General features: G+C 36.5%; 1 protein-coding gene across 1 annotated transcript; it reads left to right on the top strand.

Annotated features, from left to right (window-relative positions):
* Positions 1-12,554: 12,554 nt before the first annotated feature.
* On the top strand, positions 12,555-19,743 carry LOC149787916 (uncharacterized). Its single transcript, XM_089975685.1, has 4 exons — positions 12,555-12,967; positions 15,982-16,212; positions 17,421-17,874; positions 19,526-19,743. The coding sequence occupies exons 1-4, from the start codon at positions 12,694-12,696 to the stop codon at positions 19,533-19,535; spliced, it is 969 nt and encodes a 322-aa protein (XP_089831811.1). The 5' UTR covers positions 12,555-12,693; the 3' UTR covers positions 19,536-19,743.
* The last annotated feature ends 1,645 nt before the right edge of the window (positions 19,744-21,388 follow it).

A 21,388-nucleotide genomic window follows, 5' to 3' on the forward strand; every position in this document is an offset into this window, starting at 1 on the left:
GGAATGTCTTTAAACTTTGGTTAATAGATCTGATCGATCGAGTGACGTATAACATCATTAAATATATACGTTATTTCCGCGATGGATGTACAGCGTGAATTCAGCTTGGAAAACAAGGATATCTTGTTTTCATAGTAGATATTTTCATTTCTCAAAATATTTCTTGTTTTGAAATCGAATGTTCATTTTCATAGCGAGGAAAAACTAAATATATCAATCTCTCTCTCTCTCCCTCTCTCTCTCTCTCACACACACACACACACACACACACACACACAGAGACGCACGCACGCATACACCTACACCAACACACGCATAACAAATCTGGGCGACTCAATATGAATAAAGAATTATTCTATTTTTGTCTTATGTTACCTCGTATTTTGGGGCACCGAGTGGTCTAAAGCTCTTACCGTTCCGGATCACTGCCATCTCAACTCTGTCTCCGTGGTTAGAGTCTCAGGCTCGACTAATGTGGGTACGTGAAAAAGCCTGCCAGTAGCTTCTCGTGGGTCGGTGGTTCTTCCCGTGGTTTTCCAAGGTTCTTCCTCCACCATTAATACTGGCCGCCATGTATAGCCTATCTTGTGCCGAAAAATGGCGTTAAACCCTACAACAGCAACCTCGTATTTTTGTATTTACTTTGGTGAACGTCATATTTTACTAATGAATTGGAGAACCGATCCGGCATTTATATGGCTACGATCCAGGATTGCAATAATTAAGTCCCTTGCGTTAGATCTTTAAAACAAGATTCATAGGGAAATACTTTTACGGTCAAAGGAAGCCTCGGGTATCAAGAGAACAAGGTGGTCAATTGTTGGACGCACATCTTGTCTACCTTCATAACATGGGCCGCAGGCACTAAGACAGATTTCGAATGTCCTAATCCACCAAACAAACTTTAATAAAACAAACTTCCTGGTCTAATCCCATTGATGTGCCCGTCTAGACTTGAATTTTCACAAAATAAGAAACAGCGAAAAATGATATTCATCATTTTTTTTTATCTTCAACAGGTGCTTGTGGTATTTTTAGTCATACTTGAATATAATATTTGTACATTTTAATTCGTACCAATTTTGCTAGTTTTGTATATTTATTTATACAACATTATGAAACATGATATAAGTTTACTTTGCACGTTTTTACTAATATTTCATAACAATTTTTCAATCCTAACTCATCATCACTACAAGTGTCTCATATATCTCTAATCTCTCAAGCAAGTTTAGTTCCCAACAAGTATTTTTATGTCCTGTCACAATAACCAGAAAGACATTGTAAATAAACCAAAAATTGTTTGAAGGCTCTGCAGGTATGCACGATAAATGTTTAATTAAAATGGGCCATGTTGAAAAGTAACATTGGTGTTATAGACAGAATGACCTTTTTGGATAACTCTTGAGGACCGCCCCCCCCCCCTTCTTTTTCATCGTCTTGCCTCACTCGCATGTTATTTATATATATATATATATATATATATATATATATATATATATATATATATATATATATATATATATATATAATCAGTGTTATTTTTACACAAATATCAATCTCTTATATGCAGCAGTGACTGAAAATAGCGTGGGGTTATGCTTGGCGTCTTCTAAGATGATGTTAATTTTTCTGAATGCCACCTGCCCTACAATAGTAATGGCTGCTAATAGATCATTGCACTTAACGAAGGAGTCAAAAACATAAGTATAGATGTAAGTAATCTGAGAAAAAGGTTTTGGAAAAGGAATTAAAAACATTAAAATTAGTACACTAAATAACATTAAAATGTGTTTATGGATCAATGTTTTTCTACAGAACTATTATTGGGATCATCATTGTGTAAATATGCTACTTGGATCGTTGATTTAAAAGAATAAAAAGTCAGAATGTAAGAAAAATAAAGATGTAATAAAGGGAGATGACTATGACACATTTCCCTATTACTCAACACCATATATCAGATCAAGACAGATTTTCATTTTTGCTTCCTTAGAAGCCAATAATGTACTGATCATGGAAGCCGAGTTGGCAAATTGACACTAAGGAGCCATGGGAATACACAAAGTTCTACATATTTTTTATACCTTATTTATATATTTTTAAAAACGGTCTTACTACAATAACGTAACACGGTCAGAAAGGTGAGTCAATCGCATATTTCCTGGTCTGGATCGGAGAGTACTGTATTTTTATTATCAAATGGTTTTGTCAAGATTTTTGAAAACCCATCCTTTACAAAAATAAAGTTTAATTATATCCTGTATACAACTGTAAACAAGTATTGTAACTGTATGGGTTACGTACCCCTAGGGAACTATTACTAACCCCGAAGAAGGGCGGACAATTTAAAGTTTAAATAGCTCCGATCCCCAGTCAGCAAAGCCGAAGTTCTATGTGTTAAAATATAAAATTAATAAGGTGGAATGTATAACAGTTTAATAAACTATATCTCAGTATTCTATAATTACAGGACAATTTATCATTGCTTCCAATCACTACACGACCTATCCAAATTGCCAATTATTTCATCCCGCGAAATTAAAGAGTGTTTCTTTCCCGTGTCTCTTCTATGTTACTCATCTATAAATTCCGCCTTGTATTCCTTTCCCGGTTCTCCTTGTCAGTACTTCCGGTACCCTCGTTTCTGTCTCCGACCCTCCTTCCTCGCACAACAGCCTATCTCTACGTGCTATCCACGTATTCTCCTCTCTAATCTTAGGGTGGTGTCCGTTCCATCCCGGAAAACTTCCTATGGATTAGAAGGGACGTACGTAAATTCTTGAAGTTGAGTTATTAACGCTATATATTTCATACTATTTTACATTGTTTTCAGACAATCAAAAATATCATTATATCCCATCTCATCAGACAGAGAAAATGGTATATTGCAGGTAAATGGGTAAATAATTTACTTATAAGTATTTTCAACAATGTACATTCAAAATTCAAAGTTATGTTCGCAACTACATCACAAAAGTTAACGCAGTGTGATTTAGTTAACGCAGTTAACGCAGTGTGATTTAGTTAATGCAGTTAACGCAGTGTGATTTAGTTAACGCAGTGTGATTTAGTAAGCACAATTCAAGTATGATGTGGCCTTTGTTCTCTTTTCTACACTGATATTTAAAAGATAATGAAGTCAGTGTTAAGACTGGTCGGCCTGGTGTCAGGATAATGTGACTGGGTAGGACATAATGCTACATGTCTGCGGCATGATGCCCCAGTGCTAGACATCACTATAAACTGCCACACTGCAGACATTGTAGCGATATGATCGAAAAATTGTTAAAACTACGTTAAAAATCCAAATCACATCACACCACATCTCTCAAATACACCTGTAATGGCTTCTCTCTGGTACGTAGTCATACTTTCATTGTAATACGTACAAAGCATCATTTTGAAGACAATTGCCTCTACCATTTTCGGCCGATGTATAAAAAAAACACTGCTGTCAAACGCTATTGGTTAGTTGGCATTGCATACTAAGAGAGGCAACTATGAAATTCATTAGATGTTGACCTCTGTATCGTGAAACAAATGTCACGTGAATATCAGTGACGAGACACGGCTCTGGCATTATCATGACTCAGCAGATCTAACTACAATCTAGATTGTAACCTGTTCACCAGTCATCAATCTATGATGCATTTTCATTCCTTAATTACACAGGAAGAAATTCAAACAACACGTATCCCTCTCTCTCTCTATCTCTCTCTCTCTCTCTCTCTCTCAACACCACCCTCATCTTTAATATGTTGTCGTAAAGCCTTGTATATTCATCGTTAAGACATAATCGGACACAAACTCAAATTGACTTCACTGGACAAAACTGTCACACAATCGATAAATTAGCGGAATTAGGAAGGGATGGGCTTTAGCTACCGTCAAACCTGAAGTCATTACCTTCAGACATTGCATTGTAAATAGCATGAGCTGTTGCATAAACAAAACTGATTGCAAATTTCGTTTCGCAAAAATAAAACGTTTATATCAATGCAGCTTTCTAATGTAGACGAGTAGTATACATTTTTAGTAATAGCACTAAACATCTTTTTGCGAATTATACATCGATAAATTCTTATTTCCGAACTCTATTTATGTATACTAATGTTTAAATTACTCGACCAGTTCTAAAATTCCAAAACAAGTGAATAGATAATCACATACCAAAATGAAGAGCAAACAATAATGGATACAAAAAGTACAATAGATACAGACGACGAAACGAATAAGCTATCCGATTGCATAATAAATTCGGAACAGCTGCCTTTACCCTTTTAGGTGATGACGATGATGTAAAAGTCATACCGAACAATCTAAATTACGTATAATTTAGTAAAAATTCCATAGCTAAAACTAAATCGCAAAAAGACGTAAAAAAATAAAAGAACAATTGTATACAGCGATACTGGAGCGGAATATGTCCGTAATCCATCTATTTCATCTATCTCCGCTTTTATATATTTTTAGATGTCAACATCTGCCAAAAATAGCACAATAATAAATTAGTACCTTAAAAACCTTATTTTATAAGTGTTTAACAACAAAATTAATTCTTAATTAATAGCAAAAATATACTGACATAAAACAAAAGTAAAACAGATGGATAAAGTCGTTTTGCTGGTTGGTTTTAACTGCAGTTTTAGCACATTATCAGTTTTATCATGCCGAAGAAACAGGAGCATAGTGTCTTTCCCAAAGGTGTACAGGCGGTCTAGAAACTGAGCCACCGTGGTTTTCTTGAAGGAGAAAGAATCAAAACTGAGAAAGAAGACACAAATAAGAAAATGCAGTTACTGTCAGAAAAAGACAGTATGAAACAATTATATATTCTTAGCTCCTCATAAGTTTAATGTCTTCACATTTATCATTATAATTTTCATGAGGGTGCCGACAAGAGTCAGGTTTTCAGGTTGAATACCTATATCTTCTCCCATAACATGGTATATCGCCATTGACAAAATACACAACCTTGCTGTAAATTAACAGTTTGTAATGCACATCATGTCACATTATGCTATTCATTTCCAGTGGTGCGAGAAAAGGGCAAATTTTTGTTTTTTAACTGCTTGAAACATCAGATGGAAATCGTCAGCATTCCGCCACCCCTCTGTTAGGAGGAATTCAGTGTTTGTGGATTAATGTCATTATTTTTTCATTCGAAAACATTATCCACAAGTATCAAAAACTTGTTCGTATGAACATGTCATTTGCATTATAAAAGTCTATCGTGTTGTACATATTCTAGCAAATGTAAAATGCTGTGAAATTTTTTTCCGTCTGTTTAGCTAAATTCTCCAGATAGTATACATTTAAGTTCCAATGCAATTAGAGTCTCGATAGAAACTTCTGCACAGAAGATCTATTATTTATTTCTATTAGGGGGCCCCGAGTGGCCGAGTGGTCTAAAGCGCTCTCCGTTACGGCCATCTCACCTCTGTCTGCGGCGGTTCGAGTCTAGGATTCAGCCAATGTGGGTATGTGAGAAAGCTTGCCAGTAGCTTCTCGTGGGTCGGTGGTTCTTTCCGGGGATTTCCCGGGTTCTTCCTCCACCATTAATACTGGCCGCCATGTATAGCCTATCGTGTGCTGAAAAATGGCGTTAAGCCCCAAAACAACAACAACAACAAATTTATTTCTATAACCTGGTCAATACACGCCTTTAAAGAAAGCAAATCTTTAATTTTGGATACCAAATAAAGTCTACTTAGGACAGATGTTATGACTAAGACTATGTCTATCAAATAGCACAAAGGAGCAAAGTAAAATGAACTTCAGTTCTAATGAGAAACCGTAACACTTTATTACACGTAACACTTTATTACACGTAACACTTTATTACACGTAACACTTTATTACACGTTAATTGCATAAGTTCTATAAGGAAAACAATTTAGACAGAGCTGCACCCTGAGTATTAAGTTTCACAAAATAATCATGGACCACAAAGGACATTTGACAACAAAAACAACTACGGCTTTTGTTCAGCTCTACACGCATCTTTATTTTCGGATCTTCCAAATACAACTCTTTCATTATATGTCGTCAAAAACAAGGAAAAAGGATCAGTAACATGCCAGAAGAAACAATTACTACTGGCCGTACCTTGTAGTCAGGATAGAGAATACATTTTTTTCATGCGTAAATACGTCAACTGCAAAGAAAGATAAATTACGTTGAGATTATTGTTGCAGATCACGTAATTATGGTTGAAAGTTGTTTCCCTTAGTTTAAACGCCAAATAGCGCATACATATTGTAGGGCAAATGCCAGTGCTTTGCAATTCTCAAAACGGCGGAAAAAATAGAATAACTATGAACAAAATTTCCATGATTCACCGATTAATATGAAACATATTTATATGAAACTGGATTTGTCTTTAATATTTATTATCAATTTTTCGTTTTCGAATTAAATACTGTATTTTCTGTATTAGTTTGAAATTGGTTGAACAACAATAACTGATATTTCTAGTACAAGAAATCAACGTAACAAAAAAGGAGATGACCATAAACGGGTCGTACAATCTTGTCCTATCTAATATGTACCTTTCAGAATACAGATTAACGTGGTGCAAATAGGCATACGAAGAATCAGTTACAACAAATTATCTTAGCAAGTATATTTTTATAACACGGACAGAGTATCCACTTATTTCTTAGTGACGAAAACTTATCGGTCGTGATATGAAATGCGCACAAATACGAGAATCAAATAACCATTTTTCCAATTATTTTCTATGCAGTATGATTTCTCCTTATGTTTTCACAAATCATGGTCGTATATGGACGGGTTTCATTCTATAACTGAATCTAGCTGTCTTCTTTTCACATTCTTCGTACACATTGTGTGAGGTCAGACGTAATCGAGTTTTAACTTTGCAACTTTTTCTCCCATTTCCTTTCTTAAAAGTAGCTTGTCTTTTAACCAGCTAAATTGAAGGCAGAAATGAAAGAGATTAGGTGAAAGATAACAAGACGCTTATGGTAACACCATTAATTCTCCAAATAACACTGGACAACAAATTTTTACAAAAGTCATGTTACTGAAATAAAATTAGTCAATTCTTATCAATTTTTATGTGCTGAACACGAATATGACAGTCAAATTGCAAAATTGGCTCTAGTTTTTTTGTAATCTGCAAGAAATTAATGTTTACATAACGAAATGCATTCCAATAGTAAAAGGTCAACTGTAATAGCCTACCTATAAAAAATCAAGTCATTGACTACATCTTAGATTTCTTCGCCTGTCTCTTGTACAGCTGTTCGGGAGCATCTCTGAGGAGTGTCCAGCAGTAGTCAGCCAGCATTGTAGTGGACCATTTTCCCTGGTATCTTTGTTCCATTGTTGCGATATCTTGATGAAAACGTTCGCCGTGTTCATCACTAACAATACCACAGTTGCTAGGAAAGAAATCCAAATGGGAATGAAGGAAGTGAATCTTTAGAGACATATTGCAGCCAAGTTTCTTATACTTCATCAACATGTCTTCTACTAGTTCCTTATAGTTTTCTGCCCTAACATTTCCGAGGAAGTTTGTAGAAACTAGGCGAAAAGCATTCCATGCTTGTTTCGCGTCACCTTCCAGCAAGTTGTTGAACCGGTCATCTTTGAAAAGCTCTCGAATCTGAGGACCCACAAAAACTCCCTCTTTAATCTTTGCTTCGCTGAGTCGAGGGAATTTTTCATGCAGGTATCGGAATGCTGGCAAAGTCCGGTCAATGGCTTTCACGAAGTTCTTCATCAAACCTAGTTTGATGTGAAGGGGTGGTAGCAAGATTTTCTGAGCCTCAACCAGAGCTGGGTGTTGGATATTCTTCTCTCCAATGGCTACATTCTGCCTGTGAGTCCATTCCTTCCTCATGTAGTGCATTTCCCTTGCTCGGCTATCCCACTCGCATAAGAAACACATGTATTTTGTATATCCTTGCTGCAGTCCCATTAAAAGGGCAACTACCTTCAAATCACCACAGAGGTGCCAGCTGTACTTGTTATACTCAATGGAATTCAGTAGCTGCCTTAAGTTATCGTATGTCTCTTTCATGTGGACAGCATACGCTACTGGAATAGATGGAAGAATGTTTCCATTGTGCAAAAGCACAGCCTTGAGACTCAGTTTCGAAGAGTCCACAAATAGTCTCCATTCTTGTGGGTCATGAGTGATTTTTAAAGCATTCATGAGGCCCTCAATATCGGAACAGAATATCAGATTACTTTCCTTTCTGAAGAAAGGCTCCAAATGCTGGTGGCGCTTTCGATATGCAGTAATTGTGACATCTTCTTCTAGAAGATTCCATTGTTGGAGTCTTGATCCTAGCAATTCTGCCTTGTTCTTTGATAAGTCCAAATCACGAATCAGGTCATTTAGTTCTTCCTGTGTTATTCTGTGTGGGGTTGATGATGCACCACAGTGAAAATCTGGATCACTGCATGCTGATGGACCAGGAGAAGAACAGGTCGACTCACCTTTGTCTTCGTCAGATGAATCAAGAGAATATTCTGCTGGAGGTTCTGGAATAGGAAGTCCCTCACCATGTGGAACTGGTCTCAATGCAGACGGAATGTTTGGGTAGAGGAGGAACCAAGCAGAAGTAACAGTCATTTAGGTGGTTGCTTGGCTCTCTCCACACCATTGGGACTGCAAACGGCATTGATGACCTTTTGCAATTCAACCACTGTGAAAGCTGTGTTGTACATGTAGCACAGCATATATGCGGAGCCCAAGGCTTGTCTTGGTCACCAACCTTGCATCCGAAGTAAAGATGATATGCCTTCTTCACTTGAGAATTGATACTTTTCTTCTGGTTGGCAAATGTCACTTCCCCACAAATATAGCAAAAATTGTCCGCGGTATTAACACACTTTCGAGGCATTACTGTTCTTTATTGTACGTAAATGGATAAAATAATAAGTTTTATGTAACAGTAGCTTGAACTGTCTCGCACAACGTCTAAAATATTTTAAATGCTGAACCTATCTGATTGGGCTTTATATAGTACACTGCTTACGTCAGCTTCAGCAGCCGCCTGGCATTAGTATAATAGGCCTACACATGTATAGTACACTGCTGACGTCAACTTACTTCAGCAGCCGCATGGCATTAGTATTGCATTGCATCAGAAAATGATGCAATCAACTGTGGATGATGTGAGCATGATGGTATTATGCAATGTTACATCATTATTCCGGATGTTGCTGCAGTCCTACTGGAGAAATTTACACAGTGAAACATAGAAAATGAGGTATATGAATATCTTCAAAACGAGAGCCAATACAAATTTTTCACGGTTATATTCGTGTTCGGCACACCAAAATACTACAGATTAGGGCCTTTTCAAGTCAGTAATGATTTCACTGTTGACCAGTGTAATATTAGCAGGTGCTTTTGTCGGCTTAGGCGACACCTTACTGAAACGAGGTATTCATAGTGCCAAAACCAGTCTGAAACAGGGTAGGGGACTAAAAACATTCAAACAGGATACCTACCATTTTATTTTGTTTGAAAATGATCACACACACACACACACACAAACACACACATATCCAATTTTTTTTCAACTAATAACTACGACGCGCGTCGTCAGTGCCTTTACATATGTATCTTGATAAGGCTCGATCACTCTGTTTCTAACCTCTTTAGTAATTAAGGACATTTTAAATATGCCTATATTACGGCAATACTTATGGTAAAACTGAATGATTAAACTTGCTTTCATCTTGAAAACTTTCTAAGTTGAAGAGTCTCTTACACTGGTAAAGTGGAATATTTACCTTATCGACAGGTATGTAAATACGGGCGTTTACGTTCTTGTTATTGACTTGCCCTTGACTGTCGCACAATTTCCTCTCCGAGTGTTTACTGCACGCAATAAGTATGATGTAATCTTAGCACGTTTCATACAAAGGTGAGGTGAATTTGAGAAGGTGAGAGTGGAACGTTAAGAACTTACCAAAAGCTAGTGCTGTAACATTACAATGCTGTCCTCAGTCTAAGAGTACTATATTATTCTATAATTGTCTTCTGCCGATGTAACTGTTCTCCGAAAGTGTTGTCTGGCGTGGTAATGCCCAAGCCACACAAAACTATGGATCATAGTTTTCTCGGGAGAAGACAATAGTAAATTTAGTATATTGTATGACGTCATGTGACGTCATCTAATGTCAGCTCGTGGCAAGAGTGCAACAGATATAATTCATATTGCCAAGTATAGTATCCAGGCCCATTGTCGGACATTAACATCAGGTGTGCGTCACCTAGTTGACTGACTATATTATATTCAACTTGAAATGGTCATAGTTTTCGAACTATGTTAATGAAATCTTCAGCGTGTATGATAAAATCATTTTTTTTGGGGGGGGACGTGGAGCTCGTCATGTGAAATTTTTAAAGAAAATTATATTGACAAACAGGCGTTGTTAGCTATACTCGGGAAGATGATTAGCTACAGTCTCTGATTCATTGTTTATCGTTTTCTCCATTATCATTTTTTAACGACAAGTAAAACCGGCGAATGTTTACCTACTTAAAGGAAATTTTGCTCGCCTGTTTTCCTTTCAAGCCGTTATATCCTCCTTCCATCTTTGTTTTAAAAAAAAATGATTTTTTAATTTACTTAAATCAGGCGGCCCATCAAAATGGCTACCGATTGCAGCGCTGTGCTCATAATTTTACCTAAAAGCCTGCCGCCCATCTGCCCTCGCGCAGGTTGACGAGTTGTCTTGTCCGACACTGCTATGACTCTTGGCCACTTGACCGAAGTGCAGATTCAATTTTTTGGCCAAGATCGACAATTCTTATAACCACGAGTTAGTCAACAGATCAGGCAATCCTTTATTGGAGCATATATAATAAAATCAAACCATCTGGCATCGGTATTGAAATTGGGCCTTCGGTTTTGTTTCAGTACTAACTAGGTTTTTCGATTAACGATATAAACATGTTTTAAAGAGTTTCGTGTACCTTAGTCATGGTACTATCATTAGATTGGCTAAAACAATACCATAAAATGCGGTTGCACTCGGTATGCAATATGGCAAAGTGACTGTTCTACAATACCATAAAATAGGGTTGCAGTCGGTTATGCAATGGGGCAAGGTGACTGTTCTACAATACCATAAAATGCGGTTGCACTCGGTATGCAATATGGCAAAGTGACTGTTCTACAATACCATAAAATAGGGTTGCAGTCGGTTATGCAATGGGGCAAGGTGACTGTTCTACAATAACATAAAATGCGGTTGCACTCGGTATGCAATAGGGCAAAGTGACTGCTCTACAATACCATAAAATAGGGTTGCAGTCGGTTATGCAATGGGGCAAGGTGACTGTTCTACAATACCATAAAATACGGTTGCAGTCGGTTATGCAATGGGGCAAACTGGCTGTTCAACAATAACATAAAATACGGTTGCACTCTGTTATGCAAAGTGGCAAAATGACTGACAGTTTCTGGGAAAGAAACATAATACTAAGCCTTCGTCGCAGGTATCTTGCGACGATCTCTCTCCTTACAAAAATTTGCAAATTATATTTGCGTGACGTACAGCTCTGTTTATATTAAATGAATCTTATATGATACCAATGCATTTTGTTTACAAGGCACATGTACATCATTACTTGCTAATACGAATATCTTGTTTATTGCAAATGTTCTTTGCTAGCAATAGCTTGACATACTACAGGGCTTAAAACGTGACGATCACTTTGTCATTAAAACGAAAAAGTCACACGTTAATATCTTCCTGTATTTTATTACCGTGAAAGTGGACCTAAAAATGGTTCGAATGAGATATAGTCAGCTATTAAAGTAAGACCAATAAATAATGATAATCCACTTAATTTCAACTTCCCGGCCCCTCTTACATATCATAGTTTCTCCTTCAGCTATTATGTTGCGAGGTGAATTCACTGTATTTTGACTGGTAAATAACTGGTCGTCACTAGAAGGAGTCATTTGAATGTAAGACATGGATGGATTGTTTATAAGTGCTTTTAAGATTTCGTTACCTAACACCGCGACATCTCAGAAAGTCTTCAGGAACATTATCGTGTACTATTCGACAATTAAATTGCAACCAAATCAACAAGAAAGAAATACGTAGCTGTCCCATTCAGGCTTTATAATAACTCGGTATCGTACTTTTTGTCGCGCTGATGCAGATTTCCATTCAGTTAATTCCATCTCAAGCAACATTATCTTGAATTTTCTGTTGACGCTGTTGTAATTCGGGGTGCTTGCTCGAAGTCTCGTCTTCTTCCGTTTTCTATACCAGGAATTTCCCTTCGCCACTCACCACTAAAACTGTAATAATGAAATTATCTTCAAGATGTGACTTTAAAACTTTCTTCTCGTAACATCGGTGAAATTTAAATATAATTATATACAATTTAGGTAATCTCAAAAGAACACTCCCTCTCCCTGCGCATACGGTATACCAATAGCTTATTCCGGTCTTGGAATCTATCACGTCATTTGTTTGTCATTGTGCCACAACACCCATCCGGAACATATCTGCTATATATTCTACATTCGCCCAACTCTAGCCAATGTATATAAAGCAAACGTTTGTTTTCATTTCTTACTTGACTCTCGGGTAAAGATTCAGAGCACTAAGACTGTGGTAAGAGTACATAAAGGTATAGAGCCTAGTTCACGATAGGAAAACTCCATTCCTTTCTTCGAAATGGAAGCTAGATGTTCAATTTGCGTGATTCTTGTCTGCGTACTGGCAAAGTCAATTTCCCAGACTGTTCCGCGGTGCAAGAAGGTCGGAACGTTTGAAATCATCCCAAAAGACGACTGTACCGGATGGTATATGTGTGTCTGGGGCCTACCTGTGGATATGCCAAATTGTCCCAAAGGGTCCGTTTTCAGCAGATCTTCAAATGTATGTGTTCCCATCAATAGTATATATGACGACTGTCCTCTACGCATGCGAGTTATAACGACTACAGAAAGTGAGTATTAGTTTTCTTAAGAAAAAATATGCAGCTAATTATAATAACGCTTCATGTTTTTAACTGAAATTGTAAAATATAGATATCTCTCCGAATAAAGGAAAGCTGTTACCAATTTTCATTTCCCTCGGCTGAAAGTAACTCTGGCGGCGGATAAACTACTAAGAAGGGGAATTCCATCTAATATTTTGTAATTAATTTGGGCAACACAAATTATGCAATAAAACATCCTTAATTTAGAAGTCAAGTTAACTTAGTTTGTTTTAATTTGTATTTTTGAAAATGCCGCTTTTAATTTGAAGCGAATTTTCACATTCAGGAAAAGAATATATTAAATGGCACTCGAATGAACTTTCTGTAGAATGCTAAATAATCCTTACACTTTGCAATACATTTAACTGAATCATGTATACACTATGCATATAAAGATGATATCACCTTATTTAAAGTTTAGTTGGACAGGTAAGTTTCCTTATTCTAGTGTAAGATTTCAAAGCTTTAAAAGTTGGTTCGGTTTAGACTTGAAGATTCCTAAAAAGCGGGCATAGTTGAATGAATACCATTTACTTTATATTTGACGTAAATTACCACACAAACACAATATATCGTATGTGCATGTTTCAATCAGTAATGTTTGCTCTGATAGATTTAAATTAGATATGGCCATTCTATGAAGGGCAACCGCTCCGGTGGTCTAGTGGCTAGAGCGTCCGCCTCGGATGCGGGAGGTCGTGGGTTCGATCCCAGCCGAGTCAAAGACTTACAAAATGGTACTAACAGCTGCCTCGCTTGGCGCTCAGCATTAGGAGGTTAGTGTTAGGAATGGTCGGCCTGTTGTCAGGATAATGTGACTGGGTGGGACATCATGCTCATGTCCGGTGCATGATGCCCCAGTGCTAGACATCACTATAAATTGCCACTGCAAACATCTTAGCGATATGACTGAAAAATTGTTAAAGTTACGTTAAAAATCCAAATCATACACATACTATGAAGGGCATTACGAAGCCACCTGCCCGACGCCAGAGACAACATGGCGCGTCGACTGCCCTCGCTTGAGGGCAAAATCCGACCTCTTGCCAAACATGGCGCGTCGACTGCCCCTGCTTATTGCCAAAATCCGAACACGCCCTGTAGCAACAACCTCACATTTGGCTTGAGCTATGCGCATGCGTATGTACGAGTCCATAAAACTGAAAGGGTGTGAGAGAGCGAGTAGGGCTTATATTGTATGTTCTGCAAATTGTATATTCTACAATCTCGCCACACTACATATATTGATACCTATAGTTAGCCTTCTTATTATTGCATATTTCATAAATGCCCCCTGTTTGCTTCATCTATCGATTCTGTTTCACATGATACACTGTCAAAGTTTGGCATACAAGGTATACAGCTAATGTAGGCGTGTTTTCTGTTTGATCTATAAGTGTTATTTTAGCAAACTTGATTACACATACCTGACACGCACATCCTAAAAGGAATATTCTTTATAATTATTTTCATACCATTCTATATGCAGCAGAACATATGATTTGTACAAAGGCAAATGCTGCTCTATTAATAACTCCTGCTATCATTTATTTCAAAATATCGATCATAAGAGGTTGATAAAAATGGTTATTCAAGCGTGAAAAGCATTTTTTTCATACGCATGTGACCATACAAATTTGTATTGTACTTGTTTACTATTATCCTCCCCCTTTTACTTCTTCTGGACAAGAGATGACATCAGGATTTAGAAGAAAATATGTAAATGCATGGTATTGATTCTAACCCTCATGCAATGTTACATTCTTGGATTAGCTCAAACATTTGGCTGTCTACCATAATTACTGCAAGTACCCGAATAATTACAATGACATGTATAATATCCAGTGTCTTTGTATACTTAAGTCCATACATTAACTACTCTAAATCCAGTGGACTTATTAACACATAACCATGTTGACTGACTTCCTATTGACCTCGTTGGTCCTACTTGTGGATTCATTGTCACCAACATGAACAGTATTCTCAAGTAACTAAAACTTGTAAACAGAGTGTATGCAGGTCATTTTCCTGTGCTGTATCAACATTAAAATCAAAAAGGAATTCGTCTTAAATTACTAGCCAAGTGCATTCTCTTTACAATCGGTCTTTTCCATCTATTATTTACGCAATATTTACAGGAAATGTATACATACATATTGTCTACCTAACATATGTACATTAAAATACGTTGTATTAAATCATTCTCAAAAATAGATGTAATAGTCCAATTTGGGTCTGTGAGAAAGCTTGCCAGTAGCTTCTCGTGGGTCGGTGGTTCTTCCTCGGGTTTTCCCTGGTTCTTCCTCCACCATTTATACTGGCCGCCATGTATAGCCTATCGTTGCTGAAAAATGGTGTTAAACTCTACAAAAACAACAACAACAAGACATAATAGTCGCCCATTTCATGGTGTCTATTTGAAAATTGTTAAGTATATGGATACTCAAAAACTGTTCATAATTCATAGTGAGTATAAATAAATAATCACAAAAAGTAAAAGTTTCATTATTGTTGATAAAGGTGGAAAGGCTAGTCTACAAGATCAATTGAACTTCAAGCGGGGAAAAAGATGAAGAAAAATGCTATGATATATTACGAACGATTAAACTTATGTTCACATTTCTTTTTGTGTATATATTTTTTTTCAGTTCAAAGTCGTTTACCTCTCTCTCTCTCTCTCACACACACACACACACACACACACAAACACACACACAAACACACACACAGACAGACAGACACACACACATTTAATTTAATGCTTGATAGCGGCAACATATTTCCAACAACTTTTTAAAATTTGGAGGCTATCATCATCATCATCATCACCATCAGTATTATTATTGTTATTATTGTTATTATTATTGTTATTATTGTTATTATTATTGTTATTATTGTTATTATTATTGTTATTATTGTTATTATTGTTATTATTATTGTTATTAATGTTATTATTATTGTTATTATTATTATTATTGCAGGTCCACTCACTATTAAAGAGCAATGTAGTCGAGATAAATCGGCGATAATTCCCCATCCTACGGAGTGCCAGCTGTACTATAATTGTAGCGTGAATTACACGTACGTTCCGAGGTATTTTGAGCAGCATCTCGTTGAATGTCCCTACCCAAAGCTATTCTCCACGGACACCTTGAAATGCGAGGGCTTTGATAATGTTAACTGTGGGAGTCGGAGAGAAACGAAATCTGGGTGTAAGTGCCAGCAACTTATCTATCCAGCTATATGAGATTGTTATTACTTACTTGCTTGTGTTTATTTATTTATTTATTTATTTATTTATTTATTTATATCATGTTTGGCAAGGCAGTTTGTTTGGTTCTATATGATTCTCCATTTTTCTCTCTTCAAATTTAGGAAATAAGTTGAAGACTCAATTTTGAACTCTCCTGTTGAATAATAATCATAATACTATGTAGGTTTTGTACTTTTACATATACAGGTATACTTTGCAGAGGCGGCCTTAGCGAGGTGCGAAAGATACGATCGTACCGGGTCCGCAAGCCGGGGGGGGGGGGGGGAGGAGACATAATTCTGGAGTTTGTTTGAAACAAATTATAATTAAAGCAGAATATTTATATAAAAAATTTGATTTTGAAAACAAACTTGTGTTTCTCAATGAATATTCCACAGAATTTCTTCAGTGATATAGAAATTAGATTTTGGGGGACCGTTGTCCTCATTTCGCACCGTACCTGCACAGCCTTCTACCACCGCTGATGCTTTGTTCATTCATTCCCTTTCTCTTTTATTCCTCCTTTGTAGAAAGACATACGTATTAGAAGCAAAAGCACAAAAGATGACTCGGCAGACATATACACAATGTCATTCTCAATCGGATTCTTTCGATGTCGAGTAGATAACGGTTTTAGACTAACTTGTGAAGATCTACGTAGCAGACCGTTGACTCCAAATACAGTTGGTTAGACAATTCAAATAAATATGTCTTACTTTACAAAATATTTCAATTTCAAGCATGAGATGGAAATGTATAAAAAATAATTATCCTAATTTTTCTTCTTATTTTTCTTCCCACATCCGCTACTACTTCTGGAAATTGTGGGGCGTGGGATGTGTGTGTGAAACGTGCTACTGATAATAATGTTAAAAGTGATAATGATAATTATAATGTTAATCATGAACAAGATGATAATTACAGCAATGATGATTATGGGGACGATAATGAGAAGTATGAGAATTGACAAATGACGATGACTGTTTCGTTTTGAGTTAGTGCTGACGATATTAAAATGAACGACGACAGTAGTGTTGATAGCACTGTCAACGACAAGGACGACTGTGCTAATAATAATCAGGAGAGAAGGAAGAGGCTTATTCTTCTTCTTCTTCTTCTTCTTCTTATTATTATTATTATTATTATTATTATTATTATTATTTGCAGGCGGCTACCGTACTTTACAATGCCCAGTTGCACACTGTGTCCCATGTTCTGTACGTTTCCCAAGTTGCGAGATGAGACCAGATGGAATCAACCTTCATCCAGAGAAAACATGGAGCCCATACTACATCGTCTGCAAAAAGGAGCGCTTCATATCAGAAGAAAGATGTGTAGCTGATGAGGAAGGTCGCACCCAATTGTTCTCTCCAGAAACGAATATGTGCACAAGTCTGGATTTAATTTCCCAACAGCATGGCGGCATGATGACAAATTGTACTGGGAAAGAGGACGGTGCGAATCCAGACGACTTCGGTAGATGTGACCGCTATGCGGAATGCCAAAACGGAGAATTTGTGAACATTGTCAGGTGCCCGGCAGGGCTAGTGTTCGACAAAGATGAAAGAAAATGCGTGCTTAAGAAAGACGCATGTGCGCCTTGCGGGGGTAAACAAGGGTGGTAAGTTACTTCATTTCATATTCTCTCTCTCTCTCTCTCTCTCTCTCTCTCTCTCTCTCTCTCTCTCAGCCATTAGTGACTTTTACATAATGACATTTCAAAGACTGAACGAGAAAAATTAAATGCATTGGAGTGATTTATATTAACGATGTATTTTGTAGTATAAATACTACTTAGAGACTAACCATTTAGGGGGTTGGGATGAGCTTGCGATTGTTTGAGAAAAGTTAACCTGAGATTATTTTCTTCTTCTGATTTGTAGAAAAAAGTAACTAATTTCGTCCATTATATAAGTTGAAAAATAACTTACCTCGTGGAAAAAATATATCCTAGTTCGACGAAAAACTCCTAAGACCCGCCCCTCCCCCACCTAATATTAAATGATCTGTCTTAAATAGTTGTACACCTACCTCCTTGGTATGGAAGTGAATAATCAATCAGTCAATGGGGCAGCCGTTTGTTTTTATATATGATGCAAATCCGAAGTAAGGCTGAGCTGTGGACTCACAAACCCAAAGCAGTTCCAACGAGAGAGAGAGAGAGAGAGAGGGGGGGGGGGTGATCCGTCCGTTTGAGTTATTATAAATTATTTCAAAAGTACGAGAATATGTACATAGGAGAGAAACAAGCAAGCAGCCAACTGTTAATAATTACATTAATAATGGAATTATTTATTACACATAAAGCGAAAAATGGCAACAATGATCACACAAAGCAACATATGTTTGTGTAAACTTCTTCGTTATATCACTGACTTGTGTTTCTTTCGGAATTAGAATATTATCATTTGTGTAAGATTGTTTTTCAAACAGAAGAGCTCACAAGTACAAATTTACTTTAAGGAGTGTTTTTGAAATAATACATGATTATACTTGTTATACAGCCTTCTTTAAAAAAAAATATTGATATTTTTTAATAAGATAAACAAGAATTAAGCTGGATGGAAAGAGCTTTTACGAGGGATTCATTTAAAATCAGACAAGCTAATAGATTGCAGCAGACTGAAGGGAGGAGATGAAATAATAACTAAGATCATCAATTCAATAGCAAAGTATCTGATATACCACTTATTACCAACTCCGCTAAATGATGACGTAGCATATTATAAAATCCAGCTGAAGATTTGTCAGTATCTAGCTGCCACAAAAATTTATTAAAATCCAATATTAATTATTGGAGTTATTGTGCAGAATGACGGTAAGGTGGAAGAACCATACGACGGACGCACGGAAAGGTTCGATTTAAAATAATGCTTTTTCAAAATTGATCGAGGTGACTAAAACTCATATGCATACCTGTACTAGAATCGCAATGCATCCACAAAAAAAGCCAATCAAACCTGATATAAACCAAAATGTACAAATGTGAAAGTCATCTCCGAGCCCCTTCCACCTTTGGATGTATATAAAACATCTAATCAAGTCCTCTTTGTTACTCAGATTGTACGTTGAATGATTTCAGATTTTAAACAAAACCTATATTTTTTCTGAAGAATAAGGCCTTTATCTTTTCTGTAGAATTGTGCCTGTATCATTTTGGTAGAATAATGCCTGTATATTTCCGGTAAAATAATGGAAGTGATTTTCTGTTTTTGGCTTAGACTGTGAAGTAAATAGATTGACTTGTTTTAACAAGTATATTTTCATTACAGTCGGAAGTAGTTCCTGTGAGAGCCGACCAAGGAAAGAAGTGTTCAAAGTTGACTGGACTGAGAAAAGAAGTAACCCTGTAATTATGGAATAGGACAGTCCTTTATTTATTTCAAAAAGAAATGTGAGAACCTGTTAAAATCACGGTACACTTGCCATTTCAAAGAAAGTGACTTTGAGCGAGTGAAACAATACTAATGAAAGGGTTGAATCTGAGAAATCCCGTTTGTTTGTTTTTCTTTTCATTGATAGAATAGTTTTACCCAAGTTCCCAGTGTAATAGCTGCGTCATTTTTAAAAAGAGTTTCACTGAATGTTCAATGAATGTTTAGAACGTGGATACATTTTTTTCATTTTTAATGCCGACATCAACAATTGAGAATATTCATACATTTGTAAATGACTATCTTGTTTTCTATGATTAGGTTCCACATGTTCATAAAAGATAGATACATGCATACATAAATAGATATATACATACATACATACATACATACATACATACATATATGCACATACATACATACATACATACATACATACATACATACATACATACATACATACATACATACATATATACGTTGAATTATTTTGATACAATGTTAGGCTAGAGATAAAACCCATTCAGGTCATAGCTTGGGTCCTCTATACTACTTAGTCCAGGCAGAAGATAAAACGTTTACGAATCGGCACGTTTCTTATGTTATTCAAAGTTAAGACGAGAATGTATATATTATATTTTTCTGCGTTAACTTTGCATCGTCTGAATTGTGCAGTATTTTTCCATACTATCCGATTTCATACTGCCCGACATGCCTGTCTAAAACTAGTAATGCGTATTAGGAAATACTTTGTAAACAAACCATGTATGCTCATATAGTAACACTTTAGCTTTTGGTTGATTAGATTTGTTTGCGAATGAACTGAACAATCTGTTTTGTCCATTTGAAAATAGAACTGTTAAGTTAACTATGTGGACGAGTTCACTAAGTCACAAATGAAACTTTAAAACAAGCAAACGATTAAACGTGATATTCGCAATGTGAAAAACAAAGGCGAGAGACGCAAGAATTAAAAATGCCATTCTAATCGTTTAGCAGTTATTTAGGATAAATCTTCGTAACGTTTCTCAAATAAAATGGATCAGGCTGTGACCTGTACTCTCTAGGGTAAATAAGAACGGCATAGAAAAGTATACTGTGGCCAAGGTCTATCGCATATCTGTCAGAAACGTACAATTCTACATTTCAATCAAAACACTAATTTCAAGAAAAAAGATGCAACTGACGGTTTAAGTAGGAAGCTAAGAGCATCAGAGCAAATACGCATGGACGAAGAAAAAGTATTATTTCCGCTGGCTACATGGACAGTCATCAGCTGCTTTTAAATTTTTCCTGTTGAATTATTTTGATACAATGTTAGGCTTGAGATAAAACCCATTCAGGTCATAGCTTGAGTTCCTCTAACAGCGAGCATGCAAGTGACAGGGCATAAACATATGTCTTCTTTAGGTGATAATAAAAATGGCAATAGATATACTTACGTTTATGCACCTTGAATTTCCTCAAAATGTACTTTCTTAGTTATTTCTGCAAATCCGAAAGACATAACCCATGTCAAGGATTCCAAAACTTGATGCATACCGCGAAACTGTATTGTAATTTCGACTACATTGTAAACTTAAATCACGTTCTCCTAACTCTGCTCACATCTTCCCCTCATTATGATTCGAAAAATCAATGACAGAACAGAAACACGGGTTCAGTTGATTCAACTGCTTAAATCACGTGTACATTGTACGAAATTAACCCAATAAATCCGATTCAACACAAGCAGAAAGCAAAACTGAGTTGGAGCAACAG

The sequence above is a fragment of the Sinohyriopsis cumingii genome, chromosome 11 (assembly GCF_028554795.1).
Source record: "Sinohyriopsis cumingii isolate HCF-2022 chromosome 11, ASM2855479v2, whole genome shotgun sequence".
Classification (NCBI taxonomy): Eukaryota; Metazoa; Mollusca; class Bivalvia; order Unionida; family Unionidae; genus Sinohyriopsis; species Sinohyriopsis cumingii.